At 40.0% G+C, this 25,080-nt stretch overlaps 1 protein-coding gene across 1 annotated transcript in view; it reads right to left on the bottom strand.

The window, feature by feature from the left end:
- Positions 1-243: 243 nt before the first annotated feature.
- The window catches only part of myo5aa (myosin VAa), a 48,871-nt gene continuing 24,034 nt past the window's right edge, over positions 244-25,080 (bottom strand). Inside the window, exons 8-42 of the mRNA XM_079241967.1 lie at positions 24,678-24,785; positions 24,343-24,449; positions 23,903-24,168; positions 23,057-23,138; positions 22,791-22,931; positions 21,444-21,569; positions 20,903-20,986; positions 18,243-18,398; positions 17,873-17,970; positions 17,525-17,611; positions 17,179-17,287; positions 16,832-17,043; positions 16,206-16,362; positions 15,797-16,036; positions 15,455-15,703; positions 14,632-14,725; positions 14,364-14,512; positions 13,352-13,465; positions 13,050-13,184; positions 12,744-12,800; positions 12,406-12,633; positions 10,149-10,249; positions 9,944-10,000; positions 7,833-7,913; positions 6,466-6,664; positions 6,071-6,130; positions 5,421-5,514; positions 5,173-5,322; positions 4,778-4,932; positions 4,525-4,614; positions 2,910-3,060; positions 2,360-2,642; positions 2,094-2,268; positions 1,883-1,963; positions 244-1,276 (exon numbers count right to left, since the gene is read on the bottom strand). Coding sequence (XP_079098093.1) covers positions 1,124-1,276; positions 1,883-1,963; positions 2,094-2,268; positions 2,360-2,642; positions 2,910-3,060; positions 4,525-4,614; positions 4,778-4,932; positions 5,173-5,322; positions 5,421-5,514; positions 6,071-6,130; positions 6,466-6,664; positions 7,833-7,913; positions 9,944-10,000; positions 10,149-10,249; positions 12,406-12,633; positions 12,744-12,800; positions 13,050-13,184; positions 13,352-13,465; positions 14,364-14,512; positions 14,632-14,725; positions 15,455-15,703; positions 15,797-16,036; positions 16,206-16,362; positions 16,832-17,043; positions 17,179-17,287; positions 17,525-17,611; positions 17,873-17,970; positions 18,243-18,398; positions 20,903-20,986; positions 21,444-21,569; positions 22,791-22,931; positions 23,057-23,138; positions 23,903-24,168; positions 24,343-24,449; positions 24,678-24,785 — 4,829 coding nt within the window. The 3' untranslated portion in view covers positions 244-1,123. The remainder of the gene's footprint in view (positions 1,277-1,882; positions 1,964-2,093; positions 2,269-2,359; positions 2,643-2,909; positions 3,061-4,524; positions 4,615-4,777; positions 4,933-5,172; positions 5,323-5,420; positions 5,515-6,070; positions 6,131-6,465; positions 6,665-7,832; positions 7,914-9,943; positions 10,001-10,148; positions 10,250-12,405; positions 12,634-12,743; positions 12,801-13,049; positions 13,185-13,351; positions 13,466-14,363; positions 14,513-14,631; positions 14,726-15,454; positions 15,704-15,796; positions 16,037-16,205; positions 16,363-16,831; positions 17,044-17,178; positions 17,288-17,524; positions 17,612-17,872; positions 17,971-18,242; positions 18,399-20,902; positions 20,987-21,443; positions 21,570-22,790; positions 22,932-23,056; positions 23,139-23,902; positions 24,169-24,342; positions 24,450-24,677; positions 24,786-25,080) is intronic.

The following is a 25,080-nucleotide window of genomic DNA, read 5'->3' as shown; positions in this document are numbered from 1 at the left end:
AGCAGGTTAAACCCTCCCCCCCTGGTGGCAGAGTTTCAACCTCGTACCTTCAAAGCCTTCCCTCTCCTAAACCTGCGCTACACTTCATCTGCCAGGAATGCATGACAGAGCCACATCTCTAAGACTTAGTAAATAATCATTTGTGCCAGAACTTAACTACACAATATAATTTACCTAATATCGACATAAACAGCCTTACAGTGCAACTAAAACTTTACAACATTGTTCATTTGGGGAAGTGGGTGGTCCCATCCTTCAATCTGCAATGAGAAAGTGACTAATCTTAAAAAGGGAGGGTGGGAGCTTTACTAAGTGCAATAAATAAAATACAGGATATATATTATTCATATTTATATAGATTTATTTCTGTTTAAATAATATAGTACAGACGATGAGTTTTGTTTTGTCTTGGCTTGACTGTGCTCCGAGAGTTTGAGGATAACATATAAGATGAAGTGGAGTCTAATTACTAGATGTTGGGTGGAGAAGAGCCAACATGCGTTCCTTTTTTACCCAGCTGTCTTTGTACCAAGACTCAGAACTCATCAACACACCAAGATAGACTGCAGCCTGTCAAATTACTGCTTGCTGTGAGGTCTCATTGCCTCCTTTAGGGCCTTTCTTTTATATCAGTGCATGCATTCTCAGTGGAGGACCAGACGACAACAACAGCTACTGTAACCTTTACTGAGAACACAGAGGAAAGGATCGGAGTGACCGCCAGGACAGAGCCAGGTGCTGATGAAAAGCAAGCGCTGGTGGCGTTTGTTTTGACCCTGTGGCTTCTCTAAGGGGCGGGCGTTTGTACAAGCTGTCGAGAACTACCCTTCATACCAAAGCCAAACCTAAAAATTTTTCAACTGTAATAATGAGGGAATATAAAGAATCCATTTGTTCTTGTGAACATCATTCACTTTTATTCATGGTGCGTGTTTTGTGGAGTGAACGGATGAAAAGTTTAGCATGTTTATTAAGTTGATTTTGTGTGTGGATGTCAGTGTTAACATGAACTCAAATTGTTTAAACTGAATTAGTGTACATAGGAACATCTGTATGGGTGTCATGTGGCTTGCAGTTCCAGCTGTGGCTGTTGTGGGGCTCAGAGCGGTCCTGTGAACTCAGATTACACACGTGTGAGGAAGCTCAGGTTGAGTGAGCTGGGGATCTGGATGGTTTCCAGAGCAAGGGAGGATGGATTAAATGGGAAGGTGACTGGATATATCATCTTTGTGTCCATCAACAACTGGGGACTTTCACAACGGTCTCGCAAGCGAGTCTGAAAGAAGAAAGAAATTCAAATTTTATCAAGAGAAAAGGAGGCTGTTTAAATGTTGGAGACAATTCTGTTGCAATGTTACACTGAAGCCATTAACAGTTTTTAGTGTCTGTGGGTGGGATCTGTGTAAGTAGTTTTTGTTGAGAACTACCCTTCATACCAAAGCCAAACCTAAAAATTTTTTCAACTGTAATAATAAGGGAATATAAAGAATCCATTTGTTCTTGTGAACATCATTCACTTTTATTCATGGTGCATTATTATTGCATGATGCAGCTGCAATGACCTGCTTAAACATGCAGTACTGTAACTTAGTGAAATGCTGTGATGTAATGGTGGAAAAGTATATTTAGAAACATAAATAAAACAAAACAAAAAAAAAAAAAAATCATTTTCTTTTTTTTTTTTTAGATAAATGGTGGGTAATTAAGATCCAGCAATTTTATAGGTCTAGTATAAAAGCATTTGTGCATCCTGAAAGTTTAAGTACTTATTAAACACAGGTAGCTAACATTTCTTATACAATCTGAGGAATTTTTATCTCTTTCATTCATCATGCAGATATAAAACATCAATGCGTTGCATATATTCATCTAAATGAATTACCTGTATGGTTCGTATGAAAGCGACTGATACTCTCTCCTCAAACTCATTGACTGGAGTGTAGAGATTCAGAACCTTTACAATCTAAAAGACATAAAACAAACAAAACATCTTAAACTTACAATCCATCTTCTATACAGACTGAGAGTGACTATAAATAATTCAAACAGCAGTGCATTTCTGCAAATTGGCTCGGTCAATGTAAAGCGTTTACCTGAGCAGTGGTGAGGGCCAGGCACATGGAGCAGATGGCTTCTGCATCCTCATCCGTCTTTTTTTTCACCTGCAGCAACTGAGCGGCCTGAATTAGAGGCTCCAGTGTCTCTTTGGCTCCACAAGTCATCAGGCCTTTGTCTCTAAGCCACTCCTCCAGCTGGCTCACATTGTACCTGCAGACACGCACCATTAGATATGTGATTACAGCACAAATAAAACGCTCATCTAGCAATGTGGCTGCATTATGGTGGCAACACCTCCTACCTGATCTGCATGCCTTTGCTCCAGGAGCACATGTCCTTGCGTAGCAGCAGGTTGTTGAGGGTGACAGCCCCTATGATGTAAAACTGCTGCTTCACCACCTGCTTGATGAGCTCGGGGTCAGTGCCGTGTTGGCACATGGTGGAGTGGAAAGAGCTGAGCTGTCGCAGGATGGAGTCCAGGGTGTAAGTGCCCTCATCAGCGATGCTGGATGTCCGCTTTCGTAGACCTGTGGGCTTCAGTCCCGACACGCCCTGGATGGTTTCATGCTCCAACATGCCAGATACTGCAGGCAAAAAAAAAAAAAAAAAAAAAAAAAAAAAAAAAAAAAAAAAAAAAAACACACACACACACACACACACACACACACACACACACACACACACACACACACACACACACACACACACACACACACACACACACACACACGTTTTAGCAACTGGAAACAAATTAAAACAGAGCCTATGCTTAACATAAACACTGGCAGTGACACTACGGTAGCATTAACCCAAAAAGAAAACATGACTTCATGTATGAGCTATACACACACCTATCATGGGCTGGAGGATGTTCTCCATGCATTTGATAAGCTGCTGGTAGATCTGGATGGCCAAGTCACTTATCACTTGTCTGTATTCCGCGAGGTCGAAGTTGTTAAGACAGTGTTCATTCTGCCTCGATGTGTTGTGCTTCATAAATGCCTGAAACGGACAAACAAAGATCTGTGTTAAAAAAAAAAAAAAAAAATATGTCCAAGAATTTAACATGAACATTAACTATACTGTCTCTATTCAACCCACAAATTCAACATTTCATATGTAATATGATTAAGAATCAAAATCAAAACTATAATTAATTAGTATTGAAAAAATACCAAACTAAATAAATATCTGGGTTATAAAATAAATAAGCCTTTTATTATTTTCTGTATTCCACTTGGTATTTTGTTATAATTAGTGCCTAAACAGCATAGTTGTCTGTTGATAACATGATATTTAACCATGAGGCAAGTCTTTTGTATTACTACTGTTTATGTAAATAGAAAAGATGACCTTGATTTTGTTGTTTTTTTGTTTGTTTTTTTACCCAGCTTGTCTTTTTATAGGTGCATCCTGAGTATTGTCAGCTTTGATGATGTTGCAAGTCCTTTTCTGTGTCCTTACAGGTGTAGCAGCAGGTTGTCTTTTCGACTGAACAGCTGATACTGTTACTTTCTACCTACTCGTCTCCTCTTCATTCTCTTTTTAAATTTACATTTAAACTCCCCATTTTTTGCCCTCAGCCCTCTTGTCAGATCCAGCATTAATATGTAAATTCAGCAATAGACAACTTTAAAAATAAAGAATATTTCATTATTAAGAGTGGCCAAAAAAGCGGCCAAACAACCCCTCTACAAGCTATGATGCTGGAAACAACATGTTAATAAACAAACAAAAAAAAAAGATGACCTTGTGAAAAAGTTTTGCAGCTCCTTCAGGGTTACATTTGGTCTCTTTCTTACAACTGTGATTTATGCCCTTTGTGGCTGGAATTTGGGTGGGATGCTATTTCTTGTTAGTTTTGTTGCTGTGCTATGTTATTTATGATTTTAGCCAAGGATTTATTGGTATTCCCATCAATATGCAGGGCTCCGATGGTTTACCTTGTTATCTGGCATCAAGCTGCGGGAGCAGATCCTTTAAGTCCTGCAGCTTGATTGGATTGCTATATGGGAGGCCAACTCCAAACCATGATCTTATTTAGTTCCTCGAGCCATTTGGCAACATTTAGATAGCAAGTTATGTGTCAAAATCCTCCACATGACTGGAAGGACTCTGGGTTTTCTGCCTTGTTCCCAGCAGCACATACCAGAGCCAAGTCTGACCCGGGAAAGTTACACACTTCATCAAAAAGTTGTGCCGACCTTTTATTGCTCCATGTTCAATTTTTGTTTGGTCAATCAAGGCCCTGTCAGTTTTTAAACATTTTATTTGAACTTAAATTTGGACAATTTCATGTAGGTCAATAATATAAAACCCTAAAGCATAAAAGTTGTTTAAATTTTAGGTTGTTATTTGTTACCAACAACAAAATACCGGATAACTAACACTTATTACACTCACTAGGAAAATGAACCAAATTCATAGATTTGTGTGTGTACTGTGTGTAGCGGTGTGTGAAGTCACCTCGTCTCCGCTGTATTGTTTCAGACAGTGTAAGAAACGGCAGGTGTTTGACAGCCAGAAAGAGACTGTCTCAAAGTCGTCTCCTCGTTTCTAAAGGAGGAAAGAAGAATTCACCATCAGTTCTACGCACACTGAAGCTCACAGGAAACAGCATTTTATACCTCGTTTCAACTTTCATCCGGTGAGCTGCATTCAAACCCAAATGACTGAATCTGCTGATTTTTGACTGACACTCCTGTAACTGCAGACATACCTTCAGGATCTTCTTAATGCTGTTGATGGTTGACGTGAGCAAAGTGCGGACCTTCTGGTCATCATTGACATAGTCAGCATGTCTCAGACACATGAACAAGATGTAGGCTGGCAGACCTGGGATCAGATTCACGGCAACACCACGAGGCTTCAGCTCTGGAGAAGCAGGAAGAGGAATAAGTTTATTTATCAGGGTTTAATTTCTTCACACTTTTAACTCATTTTTTAAAACTTGGCCCTAGATCATAAATCAGGTTGACTTTATAATTAATTCTTTTTATGTATATCGTCACTCTCTCTTAAGAAACAGAAAACAAATTCTTGCAGAGAAGACTGCTGACTGTCTTAAAAGCCCTTGAAACCTCATCTTGCTTGCTGTGAACTGCGACTTCTTACCCAGGATGAGATTCTTAACCAGCTTCATTTCATCCTCCTTCTTATACTCCAGCATTCCCTGGAAGTCTTTCTCCCTGCGGGGGATGTTGACAGGGTGGATGGGCTCATCCACCATCTGTCCAGGAGACGTTTGACCCTCAGTTTGACCCGCTGAGAGATACATAACAGTCAGTTAATACTATAGAGCAGAAAATGGATATAATCAACTGATTCTTGAACTACACTTGGTCGGCGATAGACTCCCATACCTCCCATCTCGCCAATCCTCTTGGAATAAACTTTCAGCTGCTTCTTAAGTTTGCGGATGGTTCTGTCCTGCTTTTCCAGCTGCTCCATCAGATCCTAAAAGCAGAAAGTAGGATGAAGTGATGAGGAGGAAAACAGACACCATAAAGAGAAAGAAATGCAAGGCTTAACCCCTAACTCTAGTTATGCTACTCTGGCGCCCTCTAGTGGTAAAAAACAAGTCATCCAAAACTGTTGCGGCTCAGGATCTCAAATGCAGAAGGGGAAGAAGATATAGAACATAATATTTAAGAGGAATACAGTGCTGTTATTAATAGATAACATGCTGGGAAAGAAGGAGAAGGAGCTGAAAAATGTCCTAAATTCTTTATGCCAAGTCTTTGAAAACTAAAAACACACAGAAAGAGGAAAATGACTTTAAATCTGTATCAGTGCTGCAGTGCTGAAGTTTTCCAGAGGAAGACAGACTGCAAGAGTCTCTGGCTGTTAGGAAAGAGAAAAGAGTGCAGAGCTGCTTCGCTGTGTGTTAGTGGTGACAAAGAGAGTTAAAGCAACGCTCAGCAATAATTCAGTCAGAACACACAAACCTCAGTTAGTTCTGACACACACACACACACACACACGCAGCCCCACACAAGTCATCTCTACATACAACCATCCGTCGTAAAATGGTGACTCGAGCCTCTCTGGATGCTGTAGGGTCATCGAGGTCCTGTCAGACGACACCATCCACACATAATGAGTGTGTGTGACACAATGCTGCAGTGGCTGTTTTGAGTGTTTCCTCTGTGTGGTCCACATGAGAGCTACAAATCAAACTACAAATCTAAAAAAACTCTAGTGACAAAATCCACACTTTACTGTTGTACATCTATGATGTGTGTGTTTCTGATAATGTAACTAATAGTATTTACATCAACATATTAACTCTTTAAAATATATACAATATACGAAAAACAAGAAAACATCTGAATAAAGGCTAAGATTTAATAGTTTGCAAATAAAGTTCCTTTCATTTTATCAGCGATCGTGTGCGCTACAGCGTACCAGGTTCTCGTTGGTGAGCCGGGTGATCTCATGCTGCAGGCTGGCTTCGATGCGAGCCTCTGGAGGCAGCTGCAGGTTCTGAGCCAGGAGCTGCTGCTGCCGGTTGTTCTCCTCTTTGACATTTTGCAGTTCTCCACGCAGCGACTCCACCTCATTGTCATAAGTCCTCCTCTGAGACTGGAGTTGGTGCTCCAGTAACCTGAGAAGGTTGAGAATAAAAAGGGGAGAAAATTAGCATCAGTAGAGGAGCGATGGAAACCATGAGAATCCTGTTGTGGAGAGACTGGGGGAACTTAAGGTTTCCACCAGAGCGGGGCGATGCAGGACAGCAGAAACATGCTCTGCAGACATTACCAGAGTCCAACCAGTCTGAATGAATAAATTCCTTTTGCAGAATCATTTGCCTCCACAGCTCTGGTGCTTTTTCATATAGAAAAGCAAAAACAAGCCAAATCAGCCATCGGAAGTCAGTGTCAGAGAGAGCAGGTAGAGCTGACAGACATTCACTTTCCATTCAGAAAACAACATGCAGCATTTAGTCTTTTTACAATAACTACAGCTGCAAAAAATACGCTATATATTTAAGGAGGAAACCCTTTTTTGGGTTTAAAAAAAAAGTTTCACTTTTAAAATAAACATATCCTTGTGGTTCCTTTCTCATGATATATCCAACTAATGTGTCAAAAATCCATCCCCATTTTGTACTCATCAATGTTCCAAAAATTCCTCTTAATCATAGAAACAGTGTAAGAAGATTTGCAAAAGATCTGCATGCACAAGACAAACTAAACCACCTTTTCCAAACTCCAAGATGCTGACAGGAGTCTCAAACTCCACTGGAAACAATCAATTGTTCATTTGAATTATTTTCAAATATTTTTAATGTTAAGATTATGCTAAAAGTTAAAGCATCAAAAGCAATAGATCTGAGTGTTTGACACTTTCATCTAATATCAGAAGCACAATGTATACTGGTCTCAGCTGTATGCTGTTACAAAGCCAGCAGCATTAAACAGGATGTCAGTATAGACAAGGTTGTAAAAGAATTAAATGCCTTTCAAAATATCAAACCAGAGCCTCAATTAAATGCCCAAAACTGGGCCTTTTGTTAAAAAAAATAGTTTACAACCCTGTAAAGCACATTGTGAGCGCATGGGAAAAAAACAAGAGTTAAATAGTTCCCAACAGCGTGAAATATCAACTCAAACAGAAACATTAATGTGAGAAGAAACTCTTAGGAAAGTTTTAAAAAAAGAAAAGTGTGTGAGAATGTGAGGAAGAAAAACCAGCAGCAAACACCACTCCTCCTGAGTAGAGCCAAACACATCATGCTCTAAAGTCACCATGTGTTTGAAACACAGTTACACCTGATGGTCTCCTTCAAGCCCTGATTAACCAGCCACAGCTCCCCGTCCTCATTCAGCTTATGGAAGTCTGGCGCAGCGGATCTGACCGACACACAACACAAAGGGACATGATGACATGTGGAAAAATGTGGGATGGATGAGTGGTAGAGATGTGTGCAGGACAACATGAACAACAGCATGTGTTTTCACCACCTCGAGTGGTTGTGTGCAATTAATTCTGCATGATGGACTCAACATCTCAATCAATGCTGGTACCAGCTGAAAAATGATGCACGTGACAGTATAACAGTATAACAGTCTTCTATATGTTATTCTATACCATTAATGTATCAGCAAATGATATGAGAAGCCACATAAGAAGCAGGGTTAGAAAAACAGAAGGATGAACAAAAAGATGCAACGACTTTTAAGGAAGTTTTGGGATGCAGAACCACTTTGCTGTGTTACTTTTCTAACTTTTAGAGTAGTTGCTGCTTTTTTACTATTTAAAACATAGCATTTTATACATCAGCCATAACATTAAAACCACTCATAAGTGAATAACCTTGATCCTCCTATGACAAATTGACTAGCATTAATGGGAATATTTCTTACCCAGCCTAACACTGGTGCACGCTGCGCGGGAACCGTTACCTATAATGGTAATGACCAACACGGAGAGCAGTCTCCTCCATGTTGCATTATCTTTTTAGAAACAGAGGTAGGAGAATAGTCCAAAGTGGCAACTTAGCATCACAGACTCGTAGCAGATGCAGTCTGAACCACAGGGGACCCTTTCTCTAATCTACAGCGTCCAGCAAGGAGAAGACATTCGCATGCAGTCCAGAGAAAACCTTAGTCAGAAAAACTTTGCCATAAAGTTTGAAAAGGTTTATTTCCACACAAACCACTTCTTTTCTTAACTTGACTGAATGACAAATAAAAGAAACAAAAAAAAGAAATATTTTCTAATTTCTCAGATGCTGACTTGTATCATGTCTTGCTCTGTCACCATGTGGTTCTTTTTCTTGCTTCCTCTTATAAAGTCCTCATGGGTTTCTTTGCACCCTGCAATGGACTGGTGACCTGTCCAGAGTGTACCCTGACTCTCACCCAATGACTGCTAGGACGGGGTCCGGGTTACCCACAACTCTTAAATGGATTGGGCGGTTCAGAAATTCAATGGATGGATGGATTTCTTTGCTGACTCAGCCATGCTGATGCTAGAAAAAAGTAGTGAAGTGAGATTTTGTTGCCTTATGACAAGCAATGACAAGTCCAAGGTTAATGCCATTGTATCATCAACATGAGTCAGAAGTACTGAGTTTGAAGGTCATAAACCTAAGTAGAGTTGCTTTAATATTGTGGCTGATAAGTTCATTTACTGTTCAGGCACCTCAGCAGCATAAATATTTAGTGAGATAGCTGAAAAAAGAAGAATATTCTATGTGCATGTTTTTTCTGTGTATTATTGACAGTCTTCCTTAAAACTGCGCAGTGCATCTCTGCTTACACATTCAACATATAACTAAACATATAAGCAGACAGTTTCATGCTGTAATAATGCCAAAGTCATTCCATGAAGCTGAGATGGGAGATCTTTCACCATCACCTCTTTACTACAGTCAGCGTGAGAGTCAAAACTGAAAGTTTGATCCTATAGCGCAAACATTTCCATGCCTACAAAGCAACAAAAGAGCTTGTCGCAACTGGACTGTAAATATAGAGATTATGACCATCTCTACCATAAGACTAGAGCTGTAGAAACCACTGAAAACATTCATTGATAAACTCTACAATCACCTTCATTTTAAGACAATCTACGTAATTCTTCCAATTATTTTAACGTCTCTCAAACGCCATATAAAACTTCTTAATGTCCGTAAATACTGTTAAACATACAGTCCTTTCTGGCCTTTTAGAGCTAAACTTAAGCAAGAGCTGTAATGCTATTTGTCATGCTGTAGGGGCAGAAAATGTCACTCAGCACAGCTTGGCCTTTCACTAGATTAACAGTGTGAAATCAGCTGCTTCAGCCTCAGTGTCGCTGGTAAACTTTTTCACCCCTTCATAGTGACAGCGTGGCCGTGCATGCTCTACTCCATGATGCATGGGCCACGTCTCATCGTTACCTCAGCTGACTCAGGAGATCACTGACTTCCACCTGCTGACGCATGAACCTGGGAGATCTGACAGGACACACATGTGTACACACGATGCTCACACATACATTGTATTTACTGTGGAACTTGAGCTTTAAACAAAAGTTGATGGAGACACTGTGTGAAGTCACTGAAGGCCCGGAGAAAAGGAGAAATATTGGCTGGAGGAGCGTACCTGTTGGTGTCTTTGAGGCCAACGTAAGCTTGCTTGATTTCATCAGTGTCTTTCAATTTGTTCACATCATCAGCGAACACCGAAGGCTCTGTCATGGTCTCCTGGAAACGAGGAGAGAGAGGGAGAAGAGGAGTCAATGCCAGAAGCTAAGGCAGTAAAAGAATGATCAAAGAGAAAAACACATGATTACAGAGGAATCAGACTTCTACAACATCAAGTACAGCTGCATCGTACACCATTACTTTCATTACGCTTAGTTACATGACTGAAACCTTTTAATCCTCTCACTCCGAGTGTTTTCCCTTAGTGTTAAATCAATCATTGGGCTCTGAATATGACCTTGTGGTCAAAAGCAGAGAGGATGCTTTGAACTGACTGCAGAGCAGAACATTTACTGAATTAATTGAAAGAAACAGCAACACGAAGGACGACACATATGAAATTGAAATCTAAATCTAAATGAAGCTTTTTTTAAGTCAGAACATAATGATGTATGTTTTAGAAACACTTTTTGTTTGGGTTCAGCGTTTGATCTGGACCTGATCCTCGATGTAACTTCAGAGGGAAAGTCTTCTATTGAATGATTCTACGCTCTTTTACGAGTCACTAATTTCATTGCCTTCCTTCCCTCCACCTGCTTTCTTCACTTCACTTAAACTGAATTAGCAGCTCCCCTCATTTTCCAGGGAACAAAAGGTAACTTGTTTCAGCTAGTGGAAGCAGAAAATGGAAAATTAGTGGTGAAAGAGGAGCTGAATTGCATTTTTGTTTCATTCAAGAAAGACATGAGGCCTCTAAACAGTTTTTTAAAAAGACTCGGAGAACCAGAAACCTAATTTTAGTAACAAGGGGAGTTAGTACTAGAGGTACAGCTATGTTGGAGTTTGAACTATTTTAGAGATACACATTTAACAGCTCTCCAAACTTACTGAACATTTTTTTAAAAGGTAATTGATAAATCATCAGAACATCTCCTTTCAGAGCTAACCGGCCTGAGGATTAAAGCTCAACTGGGTCATTTAATTAGAGTTTAAAGTGTCTGTGCTAGCGGAGGAGGAATTTATTAATTGATCAAAACATGTCAGAATCTGCTCTAAATGTTGATGTGTCCCTTTCAGCTTGTTATTAGTTATTTTGTTGAGTCATTACCCTATAGACCATAAAAAGAGACAAACAACTAGCTGTAAGAATTTGGTCCAATTTCAAGCAGTGAGACGATCTTTTCAGCTCTGTACAAGTCCATTTGTACAAGCTGTGTTATTTATTATTATTACAATATTCCCTTTTTTTCTTTATTAACAACTGAACAGGCATAAGCTTTGTGGTAACTCTGTGGATACCATCTTCTTTTATGTACTGGCTTATTTCCAGGTTAAAAGTCATGATGGGGACTGTGGAGAAGGTGCAGAACGCATGAGACCAGTCTGAACACCCATGCCGCAACATTTCAGCCCCCATCAACACCATGTAGGTGTGTTAGTTTGACTTTGACCAGTTTGATTTCAGTGGGTTTAACATGTTGACATACATTTTAAAATGCATGTTTAATCAGAGTTATGCCACTATTAATATTTATTTCTCCCACCATGTAAACATGGTATGAAAACAGTTTCTCCTGGTTTAGATGTCTTACACACAGGACATGTTGCACACAGAAAACAGCAGCAAGGAATGTTAAAAAAAAAAAACAAAAAAAAAAAACAACTCATGGATGATGCAAGTTTTCAACTGTACCTTCTCATCCTGTGGGAAAGCATGAATGGAGGAGAGAAGGTGGAGACAGGATAGTTAGACACACGGCTGGGACAGTGAAATCATTGCCAGCAGACAGTGACAATGATCTACTGTATGACTTCAGTTCAAGTCTCAGTGACATTATGTTTTGTCAATCCTTTAAATTGACCAGATGAACGCCATTACGTATGAAACTTAACAATAACTGAGTAGATTAGGAGTTCTTGATAAATAGTTTAAAAAAAAAAAAAAAAAACTCTCAGTGATGGAGAAGATTTCAGTTTTCTTTTGCATTTTTTTGGGATTGACTGCTATTAAACACAACATGATGCAAGTAAAACAACACATACATGTAAGACGGTGGAAGAAAGCGAGCACCGCGTCACCCTACAAGGTTTTAGCACTGAAGTTATGAGTCATTGCAAAACAACAACGACATGGTTTTACTTACAGATGATTACATGCCAACAAATGGATTTCCCTGGACACTAGTAAGACAAAGGAGTTGAGCTGGAGTCTTTACCTTGTGATGCATAGCCTCTTTCTGGCTGACCAACTGGGAGCGCAGGATAAGCACCTCCTCTTTGCGAACTTCCAGTTCCTCACAGGACGCATTGAGCTGGTCTAGAAGCACCTTGTAAGCTGGCGAACCCGGCGCCCCGGCCCCCGTAGCTGCATCACCCAGCAGGCTTTGCCTCATTTCTGCCAGGTCGTGTCTCAGCTTCTTGTTCTCTGACTCCAACTCCTGACGCTGAGAAGTGACAGAATTCATTGTCAGATGGTAATAACCATAAACAACATCTTTTAATGTATGGACGATGGATTTCTTATGAGTTCACTCTGGTTTGACGTGAGTTTTACCTTCAGGGACTCATACTCCAGCTCTGCTCCACGAGCCTTCCTAAACTCTGCATCATCCTGAAACAGGAAGGAAAAAGGCACGATGAAGGGATGTGTTGGACTGAGATGCAGTCTCTGACACACAAAGCAGCCCCGACAGCATGTGGTCTCACCAGGCCTGCACAACATTTGTATAACTTTTCTTTATTCTATGATGTTATGTCAGAAATCTTTTTATAAGGTGCTGTCCAGTGTAACCGGATGCTTGGAAACCTTTTCCTGGGTTTTATATATTTCTTTAATATTCCAGAGACAGGATGACAGTACCCTGGCTCTAGCCCGCTGGAACTGGTCCTCCTTGTTTTCCAGCTCGTTGCGCAGCGACTGCTTTTCTTGCTCCAGCTCTGTAACGCGTTTCTGCAGCTTGAGAGTCAGCGAGGTGTCCATACCTCGTGTCACATCCTGTGTGAGGAAGAAATATGAAGTCACACCTGGCATACTTTTCCACTTGACATCATTTGCACATAATTGCTATAATAGGAATACAGTTGATATATTCCAAATTTTCCACCTTATACTGGATCAGTTTTTTGTTAATAAACATGACTGTTTAATGCAAGTTTCCTTACTTCTCCAGTACGGGAACCTTCCTCCAATTCGGCGTACTCTGAGTTGTAGGTGTACTCTGATTCGTTGCTGCTGTGGGTGGAGTCTGTTCTCCTGTGACCAGGCTTGGAGACGTTCTGCAGACAAAAGAATGGTAAGAAACATAAGATTAGTTGTCTTTGCTGCTTTTATACACATAAAAGGTAAATCCTCCAGTAATGTAAGTGTAAAACAGCAACGTGTAAATCCCCTTCAAATGGCGGCCCGCGGGCCACATGCGGCCCAGAACCAACTTCTATGTGGCCCAGCTTATGTAAAAGAATAAAGATATTAATCAAGAACCTTCAGTCATTCCTACACTGATTAAGTAGCCTACAATCCTACAGTGGTGCAGACCATGAATGCAACACTTGGTTGCCTAGCAACATTAACTCCAGCGGTGTTGTTGTGTTTTGAAGTTTTAAGAGCAGCGCTAGCAAGCATGTCGCTCTCTGTCCCAAAATGCTAAATTGACAACGAAAACCGCAGAATTAACCCCACCGTGACTGAGAAGTATTTGTTTATTTTTCCGTCACATTCGAGCACCAAACTGATGTGTTTAATATGCAATGAGTGTGTGTCTGTGTTTAAAGATTATAATGTGAGGAGGCACCACATCAAGAAATTTAGTTTGATGTGACCTTTTTATGTTAAAAGTTAGGAGAAAATAAGCTCTGACTGGAATTTTCATTATTTTATTTTGTGCATTTGTCCTTGTCATGTGGGACTGAATTTAAAATAGAAAAATGAATAAACTACTTACTTTTCAAAATGTAAATGTGTTTTTATTTATAAATTTTTACTGATTATTATTATTATTTTCCCTTACTTTATTTACTGGCTCTGATCATTTTTTTTTTTTATTTGAAAATCTGGCCAACCTGAATATCTAATTGAGTAGCCCTGGTGTAAATGTTTTCAGAAGTTTAAGAATAAAGCAGAAAGGAGGGTTTTGGCACATAAATGTGGTGAGCCTCTCGTGCATGTGCTTCTCACCGAGGAAAGAGCCATCTCCTCCTTCAGGTCGTCGTACTTCTCCTCCAGGCGAAGGTGCTCCGTCAACAGATTCTGGTAGCGCGAGCGCTCCTCGTTCAGATCCGTCTCCAGCTGCTGAGTCTCCGCAGCTATCGCACGAGCCATTTTCTCTGACAGGTGAACATAAAAAAATAGAAATATTGTTTAGTTATTTTCATTGCATTCAACATACCTGAATAAAAGCAATGATGCTGCAGCATGTAATTTAGGTGTTTGGGGTAAAACATACCTGTCATCTGCTGACTCTGTTCCTGAATCAACCTGTTCAAGTCTTCCTTCTCTGTCTTCAATAAGCCATTCTGCTCCTTTAGCTCGGACACCATCTAAACACACATCATATCTGCTGTAAAGCTGGGGACAGTCATGATCTTGTATGAAAAAGCTTAAACACATCCTGCATATCTACATCTATGTAACACTTGTTATATACGGCTACGACTAAAGTTTGAACAAGGCAACTTCAAAACACCCTTAAGAACTTCATCCGTATAAGAAAGTCACTCCCCTACAGGTGATAATCGAAGGGGAGACATCAAAGGGGAACAAACTAAACTAAATCACAACGCCATAGCACATCATCTACCTCACTAACACACTACTCTCCTGTGCTCACCTGCCCTGGGGCAACAATGCCCTCTGAACCCATCACATGCCCTTTTGACCCTGGTTCGCTTAGGCTCCTAAATCAAGGAGAAACTATTTTGCTCAGATGCCAATATGAAGAGTCAGAAAATAAGGAAGAAATGTGAAAGATTTTACGAGATATTCATCTTTGCTTATTACTCTAAGATTGATTACAGGTAGTCTAAGAAAAAAACCCCAGAAAGTCCAGGAAAGATGTTGCTTGGTAAAAAAAGGTTTCTGGAAAGCCAAAAACATGCAAATACTTTACCAGAGAAACATTCATACAAGCCTCTAAGGAAGTAAGTTCAGATATTCAGATAACTGAGAAGCACACTTTAATAATTCCGTGTGTTTCCTGCTCACAGAAACACACGGACGACTGGAGAAACGGAATAATGAACAGATGCCTTCAGTAGATCCTGACTTACTTTCTCCATTTCGTCCCTGTAGGTTTGTGCCCAGTCCTCGATGGTCTTCTTCTCCTGCTTTGTGGTGCTCAGCTCCTTCTTCAGCCTCTCCAGCTCATCCAGCAGGGACGACACCTGGTTGGCTTTGTTCTTGGCATCCTCCTCTGCCCCACGCAGCCGGCTCAGCTCGGTACGCATCTTCTCGCTCTCTGTTGCGTAGGAACTCTCCAGGCCAACAAGCTTCTCGCTGATCGTACGGTTTTCCTTATGCTAGGAGCACAAAAGCAAGAAAAACAACCAGAAAGAATTAACCAACAAAAGCAGCACAACATAAAAATGGGGGCTACACCTTTAGAATCTCACCTGCTCATCGATCTTTCTCTGCAGCTGCATGATCTTGTTCTCCATCCCTTTGTTAAGCTTCTTAAAGTGCTCAACAGAGCGAGCCTCGATCTTCAGCTTCTTCAGCTCTCGCTTGGCTCTCATCCTGCGGATGCAGCACTGCAGGTAGACAATGGCCTCGAGGCAGCGCTTGTACCAGCACCGGGCCAGCCATCCACGAATGTACTTCTGAATAACTACTGCCTTATGCTCCCGCAGTAGCTGAAAGTCAGAGAAGTCAGAGAAATAATCACAAATAAAAGTGGATTTTAGAAAATGTGTCATTCAAAGCAAATCAGAAAACATTAAATCCTCTGATGTCTTATGTGTTCTCATTTTTAAGGAAAATATAAAAGACATTTATTTTGTGCGATTGCGTTTTGTGTCTTACCGCCTGGTACTTCTGGCGGGCCATGTAGGCTCGGAGGATTGTCTGCATGGCCAGAGCAGCGGCCTGCTTTTGCCTGTAGCGTTTCCTCGCCACATACATCCTCTGGTACTTCTGGATGATGGTGGCTGCCTGAGTACGCCGCATGAACTTAACCAGGCTTTGGAGAAAGAAATGTTAAAGTTAAATGTATATTTTTACATTAAGAGGTGTGTTTTTTTTGTTGCATCTTTATCCTTCCCCCCCTTTTAGGCAAAGTGTAGAAATACATCTTTTTTCCTTTTTTTTTTTTTTAAACACCCACCCATCCTTCCTCATGTAATCTTTTCCTTATTCTGCATAAAAAGGTGCACCGCTTTCGTGGCTGCTGCTTACATCTGCCTGATCCTGTTTACGTCCCATGTATGTTATTTTGTCTAATTCTCGGACGAGCTGGACTGGAATAATTTTGTTGTGCCGGGGCGCTGGCTCAGTGACAAATAAAACTGATTCTTATTCTAAAACTAGGAAATCTTTCAAGTGCAGCAACTATTATGAAGTAATTGTAATTTTCTGTATTATTGCAGAATGAAATAATTAAGATGTTTGTGACCGCGTAGGTTGAACAACAAAAGAGGCTGACCACTCACCAGCGAGCCTGGTATCCTCTAGTGAACCTCTGGATGGTGATAGCAGCACTGCGCTTGCGCAGGTACTTCTTCCGAGCAAGCCAACAGCGGATGGTTTTCTGGATGCGGATGCATGCAGCACGCAGCTTGTCTGCCCTCAGTTTCTCCAGGTAAGCCACCTGGCCGGCCCTGAAGAAGATTTTAGTCTTACCAAACTGATATTTGTCCTGGTCCTGGAGGGGCAAAACAAAGACCAAGAGCAGGTCAGTAAAATCTGAATTTTTTTATTTCTTCAAAGATTTTTTTTCTTGACTTTTAATAAAATTACTTTTTTTTTTATTTTTTATGAGGAGCAAAAACTGCCTGACCTGAACTAATTTCTCCAGAACATTCTTGCAGGTCAGCTTCTTGTCAGCGAGCACGTCCTTCTGCTTCATCAGTACTCTGTAACGGCTGAAGAACTCCTGGTATGTCCACCTGAAAAAAAAAGGCTTTTATTAATTTTTCCTCTCTTTCTTAAAGTTTTAACAAACAAATTCATAGAGCCAAACACGTCAGTTTACTCTTTTTCAGTCTGAATAAGTATGAAACAATTATTTGAAGCATATTGTTATTGAGAAGTCATTAAACCAATGGTAAAATATTGTAGAGAGAAACAAAATGATAAAAGTTTGACACAACGTAAGTGACAGTGCTGTGAGTATCCATCTGTACCTGGATGGGAAGCCGGCAGCAGAGATGCGGATGGTTTCTAGGACGCCGCAGGCTCTGAGCTGCTGAACGGCACGTTTAGGATCAAACCTGCCATTAACACAAAGCTACAGTCAATAAGGCTGTCGTGACGCACACTCAAACATTTCCTTCCTCATCAAGGACATCTCATATCTTAAACAATGAATAAAATGAATATTTCACAATCTATATCCAAAAAAAATATGTCCAAAATACATTTTACAATAATGTATGAGAATAAAATGGAGAAAAAAAGAAAAATAATCCATTTTGCTGGTTTTTATTGTGGAAAAACCAGGTGCAGAGACAGAAACAGACAGAGAGACTCACGAAAAGGCCAATTTGAAGTCATTGGGTTTGATGCAGCGGACGTAGTGAGGAGTGGTTGCATTCAAAGTGTCCATCAGCATTTGCAGAGAGTTACGAAACTATAAAAGAACATTGTCATCATTAATATCCTAATTTTTCTATACATTTAAAATAAAGCATAGCATAGAAGAATTAGTTTTCCACAGTTAACGTTCCTGTCAAACATTTGTTAAACTTCATTTCAATCAGAATGAATATTATTTAATGAAGATGCTCATCTGTAGAGCAGATTGTTATTTAATCTTTAGGCTTTTATCTGGATATCTGCTTTTAAATAAGGACGAGACGTCCAGATATGTGTCAACATAAGGACTGAGGATTACATATGTACCTGACACCCCACAGTCTTCTTGTGCTCCTTGCTGCTCGTGTCCCGGCCCTTGTCGGGTTTGATGCTGAGGCGGGTTCGGCCTCCGGTGCCAGGGGCCTGACCAGTGGGGCTCGTTGCTTTCTCCTCGTCCTGGAACAGCTCCACCAGCAAGTCAAACTGGGAACAACGACCCACTTAGAGTTACAAATAGAACAGCTGAAAACATGAAACACAGTTGGTTGTTTTTGTTTCTTTTTTTAATTACCGAGGAAAAAAAAAAAAAAAAAAAACTTTTCTAACACCAATGTGTTAAAATAAGTCTCTGTGCACCTACCATGCACCGCATGTGACTGAAAATGTATGTTTTCTTACAGTCATCTTTTTAGCCATGCTTTTTGGATTTCTTGAAATGCTACATACAGGCTTAGAAAGCAAGCGCATATATACTCGCCACTTTCAACTCTATATTACTTACTTTTTAAATTCCTGATATTCAACAGCCTAACATGGTAAAGTTTATATAATCTCAATGTTTCCACGCAACGAGCTGAAAACGGGGTGAGTAGAGGTCACTCAAATTTATTGATTAGTTTTAAAAATTCACTCAGTCAGGTGTTACAATGAGAAACAGACATAATGAAAAGGTTATTGTTTAGTCATGTATGACAAGATGAAGAGGTCATATATGACAATATGGCATCATGTTGCCATGGTGTTATGATAAAAATAGTACCATGAACAATACACACATTATTCATGTTCCATATAACACTGAGGTTATATGAGGAGGATGCTGTGTTATATATGCAGCTTCAGGTCCTCCTGCTGTGCTTAGAGCGATGCCATGCTGCTTCTCTAACCACTGCCATGAAGCAGGACGGCCACAGCCACAGAGGCTTTACGTGCTGCTTGCTCTCAGCCTCACTCTGAAAGATAAAAAAAATACCCTCCTTCCTCCATCTCTTATTGTTCTTTCTTCTCAACCCACAGTGCCTTTGGTGCTCCCCATGCAGCTAACAAAGGCGCACACACACACACACACACACTTTCAACTTCATACTCCCCAGTGTTGTTAAGAGTGTAATAACTCAGTGCCACACATGGAGAGGGAGAGAGGAGGAAAGAGGAAAGAAAAGCGCTAAATGAAGAGCTACAGGCGAACCCGCGTTACAAGAACGCTTCTGTTTACCTTCTGCTGGCAGGGAAGGTTGTCATGATGAGGACACAAGCAAACATACATGGACAACATATGGAGACACAGTGACAAAGAAATACAATGGCATTAAAAGGAAACCCAAATGTCAAAACCCTGAAAGTTCAAAATCATGATCATCTCCATCCAAAATATTAAAACTCATCTCAGGAGAAAAGAAAAGCAGGAAAACTAAAAACAACGACAACAAAAAAAAAAGCTAAATGAGTGGAATGAAACATGATTCTTCCTCAAAAAACATATGTATTTCCAAACATATGTATGACGTATTTCCACTGACTTCCAAGCATGCATCTCTGTGGTTGGAAGACGGCCACATGGTGAAATTTATCAGTTGCAAATGATTAAATTCCTCTATCGCAAAGCATCATGAGAAATCATCAAGCAAACATCAGCATGAATGCAGACTCCATGCTGATGTACTTGCAGTGCAAAATAAAAAATCAATGAGGGGAATAAAAATGTTCTTTCAGTCCTGAACTCATTGTAGAACTGAATTAATAGGAGAGTAAAATCTTAATACAGACAGAAATCCTGATATGATATTGGACGATATCATCTGTGGAGAACAGCAGCTCTAATAGATGCTGAGATGGCACTGCGTGATGGTATACAGGATGTCAACGTTTATGAGAAGACACCTACAACCTGGAGATTTTCATTTTTAACGTCTTCTGTTTATACAATCCTTTGGAGGCTGGTTTATGACGTGGTCATCTGCTAATGGACACGCACGGAAAATAAAGTGGAGTTCATAAATAAAGACACACCCAGTCTGTTGTGAAAAAAATCCCTAATCTAATCCCATCATCTGGGTGCATGAAGCCAAAACAGTAACGGCTTTCCAAATGCTTACGATGGTTATGACACAAGAGCACTACACACTGATCCTGCACACAGACCTCAAAAAAGTCACACACACATGTAATGCTAGTTGAGATATAATCTAACTAAATTAAACTTCAAAGTACATACATGTGTGTTTAGAGCGATGCTGGAGCTCAAAGTAGCTTCCCATGAAGCCAGAGAGCTTTTGAATTGAGTCATGCATACTGATACAAACACACACTACAAAATTTGATTTAAAATATTACAATATTTTAGCTATCTGAAATCTTTTCAGACCATGTTTTTTCTTTTTTTTTTTTTTTTTTTTTTACTTTTTCTGTAAGATTGAAATAAAATCCACACGTCTGTGAAAAGGAAGACTGAGCCTTTCTCATCACTGCTGACGTCATCATCCTCACACGGCCAGTGGAGGGAGCTGCTTCCCTCAGCCTTCAGGTGATGGGAAGCAGACAGAGCACAGAGAGCTGCCCACAGCAAAAGAAAAGCTGCGAGCTTTTGTTTTTCTTTCATCTCGACTAATTTGCTGATAATCTGATGCTTTTAAAAGCCTCAGAGAAACCATTTGTGTGTGATTTGCCTTTGGCTGCATAAATGACAGTATAGCTGTTGCATGTCTCACCTTGCTGGCCTTCAGCACATTGATCTGTTCTTCATTTACCGTGTCCTTGTTCTTCTCCAGGAAACCGTCACACTGGTACTCTACCTGCTCAAGACAGGTCAGAACAGAACAGCTGGTGTTACAACTGAGAATATTATTTTTAATTAAGAAACTAAGCTAATAATAAACCATTAATGAACATACATTTAAACAGAAATATTTCTTTCTCTTCTGTGTAAGTCAAACTAAAGCCCACAGACAAAGCGAGGTCTGCAGTACTGCATGTTCACATCTCAAAATATGACAATGTGCCTCTGAAAATACAGCAAGATCAATGATTGCAAATGCCTGATCATATACGTTTCCAAGGTAACTATCTACAATATCAGAGGACTAGAGGGGTGGTGTGATTTAGTCCTTGAGAAAAGTATCTGTAACCTTAAACTGTGGTTCTGAAACTGATGACTGCATCACACAGTGCCTCATTGGAGGACGATACACACTAATGTGGATTACATGACACAAACACACACTGTATAGCAAAAGCTTCTGACAGACCCACCTTGTCTGCAAAATGCTGAATGATGAAGGCGCGATTGGACATACGAGGCTTCTCAAAGAGAGAACAAGTCTTTAGGTGGGTGTTGTAAAGCTTCTGAGCCCATGAGTCATCTGAGCCTCTTGGCATCTGGAATAAAATGGGTGAAACAATGATAAAACAGAAACAACCCATTTCTTTGTAAATACATCTATTGTGTTTGGTCCATGTTTAACAACCTTTTCCTATGTTGTATCACAAAGTGTAAAAATATGAGTAAGTTTTCCTACAACTGTATCAGCAGCGGTGCCCTCCTCAAATGTCAACAGTCTATAAAATGATCTTGCCAAAGAGAGATAAGCCGGGATTGTTAGAGACCTAGTTCAACTTTAAAAGTGTGTACATGGTGCAGGTTCACACTGACAGCTCTTCACACCTGAACAGAGAGCCGCATTAACCAAAACAACTTCCACCAGGATCTTCATTGACAATTTGTAATGCATGAGATATTATATGCATTGTATATTATCATGTTGCATAATGTCTGGTTCTCATTGTGAAAACTGAGAAACACAGTAAAAAAAAAAGCAGCTCTCCACCCTGTGGCGGCTGTTTCTCACCAGGTTTCCTTCCTGCACCTGAGCTGTGTGTGTAGGCGGTAGCGACAGAAGCACTGCATATTATGAAGCAGAGGCTAACTTTAGTTTTTCTGCTTGTTTACATTAATAAGAAGGTTTTATTCCACCTACAGCATTCTGATATCTTGTAGTTTTATGTGACTCAGCTGACGCTACAACGCAGTCTTGCAGAAGGACAGATCCAATGTTTCACTATGATTTCTTTCTTATCTGCACATTTTTCACTATACAAAAGTTGGAAAAATGATGTTGGGATCAAGTTGTAAAAAGTTTGTAGTGAGTATTCCGGTCTTTCTTTACATGTTTAAAACATGTTTAGTTTTTCTGTTGAAGATGTATTACAGCTGTTGTAGCTTGTTTGCTGCTTTTTGGTTTTCTCTCCCATTTGCTTCCGAGTTTTTTGTCCTTTTCCAGCCCTTCTTTCCACAATTTCTTTCTTTAAGGTCTGGTCCAGCGGTTAAAAGCAGTAAAAGCAAAAACATATCTACGATGATAAACAATTTAATAAAAAATAAATAAATAAATAAAACAGAACCAAGGGGCCTCGTATCCAGAGAGAGTAAATGTGTTCAGCAAAACATGGCAACCCATCCATCATTCTGCTGTCATAATGCTGGACAGGACAGGTTAAATAAAAATAAAATAAAAAGTGTTGATGCAAACATACAAAACTGCTTTTTGCATGTTATATTTAACTGTTATACTGTTAAATCCCTTTAATGATAACGCTCACCTTACACTCCTCATCTAGCAGGTCCAGGATTCCCATCTTGGCCTCTATAAGGTTGATGCAGGGCTGATTGTCATAAAAGTCGATCAGAGTCCAGGGGATCATCTCCTTCATATACTCTTCCTGCTCCAGCTTGAACACATGCTGTGCAAACAAACACACAGATTGGGGAATTTAGTTTTGCACTCACAGCAACAACAACTAAATTCAATCATTTAGTTTAATGCAGTGCAATGGAGAGTTAAGCAGGTAAAAGATGCGCTGCTCACCATGTTGAATTGCTGCTGGAGCTTCTCGTTAGCATAGTTGATACAGAACTGCTCAAAGCTGTTGATTTCAAATGTCTCAAACCTTTTGAGAAAAAAAAAGTCAAACAAACCAGGTAAACATTTTTACATAGCCTGATGACATCAAGTGTCCTTCGTTCTGTAGTCCCACTTTCACACTTATGTTCTCAGCAACTTTGATAACGAAGAACTGTCTCTGTTAAATCACCAGGTGATTGAGGCCTCCTGCAGATCAAGAATTAGCATTTTTCTGGACCTTAGTGACCTAAATTTTGTATATGTGGGACTTGGGGTGAGCAGAAGAAAGCCAGAAAAAAAAGAGAAAACAATCCTGATGCAATATGACAAATTTAAACCCAAGTATGAACTTAGTTATTTGTAAATCACAAAGCATGAAACATGTTTGTGATGTGTCACAAAGGGCTGTCACATGTCTGTTGAGCCAAGTTAGATTCAGGGTTGGAGATGCTCCATTTGCAGGTCTCATAGTAAAAATAAATGTGTCTGAGAGGAAAGTCATCGCAACTGAAAACGGACCAGTCGGCTGTTCATACTTAATATTTAGTACACGGTTTCAATAACTATTTATTTCCAGATATCTGGTTTATCTCTGTATGTTTGTTGCACTTTTTTTTCATACATACTTCTGATAATGCAATAAACGTTCCTTTATAATTTTGACAGCATGAAATAAATAAAACCCAGAAGCTCCACACATCAGGCTCAGGCAAGACCAGCAATATTACCGTTTCTGCTCTTTTTTTCGACATGTTTAAAAGCATCACAAAACAAATGTAAATGACCGATATAGCTGCTATGCAAACGTACCCGTAGATGTCGAGGACCCCGATGAAAGAGTGCTGCTTAACGTTGGTGACTAGAGCCTTGTTGACATGCTCTACTATCCAGTTGAAGAGCTTGGCGTAGATATGTTTAGAGAGGGCATCGCGAGCGTTGGTGGCCTGAAGGCGAGGAAGGGGCTTGATATAAGTTTCTGTGGCCGTCTTCAGCTTCCTGTGGCACAGCCACTGCGACATATCCTGGTAGGTCACCCCCACAAGTTCACAGAATGCTGTCAGATGGGAATTATTGGGCTAAAACAGATAAAGTAAACTTTAATCATCTCAAATCTGTCAAAAAAAAAGAAAGGATTTGAACAACTAAGCTACAGAATTCCATCTTAATAAAAAAAACCAGAAAAAAAAGTGTAATTCTTTTTTTATTCCATGCATCTCCTCCCTTTCTGACAGTAAAAACTGTATCCTCACCGCTATAATGCTGCTGTCTGAGTCTCTGTCCTTTATCTCTACGTTTCCTAGATGAAGAATAGCAGCCAAAACCTGGAACAAGCCCATCTGATAGGATTCATTAATACCTGCAAAGTACAGTAACACACACACACACACACACACACAATATGTTATACTGTATGCCTTGTGAAACATAGGAAATATGAACTGGCATTTAATACCTGCAGAATATTTATCATCCTCAGTTAACATTTTCAGTGAACATTCAGCTCTTAGAGGAGTTGCCACAAAACTGGAATAAAACATTTCCACACACATTTTATCTTTAGCATATTTTACAGTGCACATCTTACCCAGCAGCGTGAAAGCATGGCGAGTAGTGCAAAGCTCCTTTGTGTCATCCACACCATCGATAACAGGGCTGCGACCCTGCCTTGTGTACAGGAATTCATTGGCATTACCTGAGAGGAGAAAGAGAGCATTACGCTTTGCACTTTACAAGCAAAGTTTTAGAACATACAGTGTGTTTAAAACATAGCATAAAGGCTGGACTGTTCTCAGTCAGCACACACTGTAACCCTGCGAGGAGCCATGACAAAAATTCTGATTAGATATGCCAAGACTGAAGTGTCAAATAAATCGAGGACATGCACTTTGGCTTTTAAAGGAAGCTCAAAGTCAGATGTCCAAGTTTTAAAGTGGTTCTAAAGGCAAGAGAAATAAAAACGTCTTTAAGGTTTTCAAGTAAAGATTTCA

This window comes from Telmatherina bonti, assembly GCF_933228915.1.
Source record: "Telmatherina bonti genome assembly, chromosome: 1".
In the NCBI taxonomy this organism is placed as follows: Eukaryota; Metazoa; Chordata; class Actinopteri; order Atheriniformes; family Telmatherinidae; genus Telmatherina; species Telmatherina bonti.
This window is presented reverse-complemented; position numbering and strand designations above follow the sequence as displayed.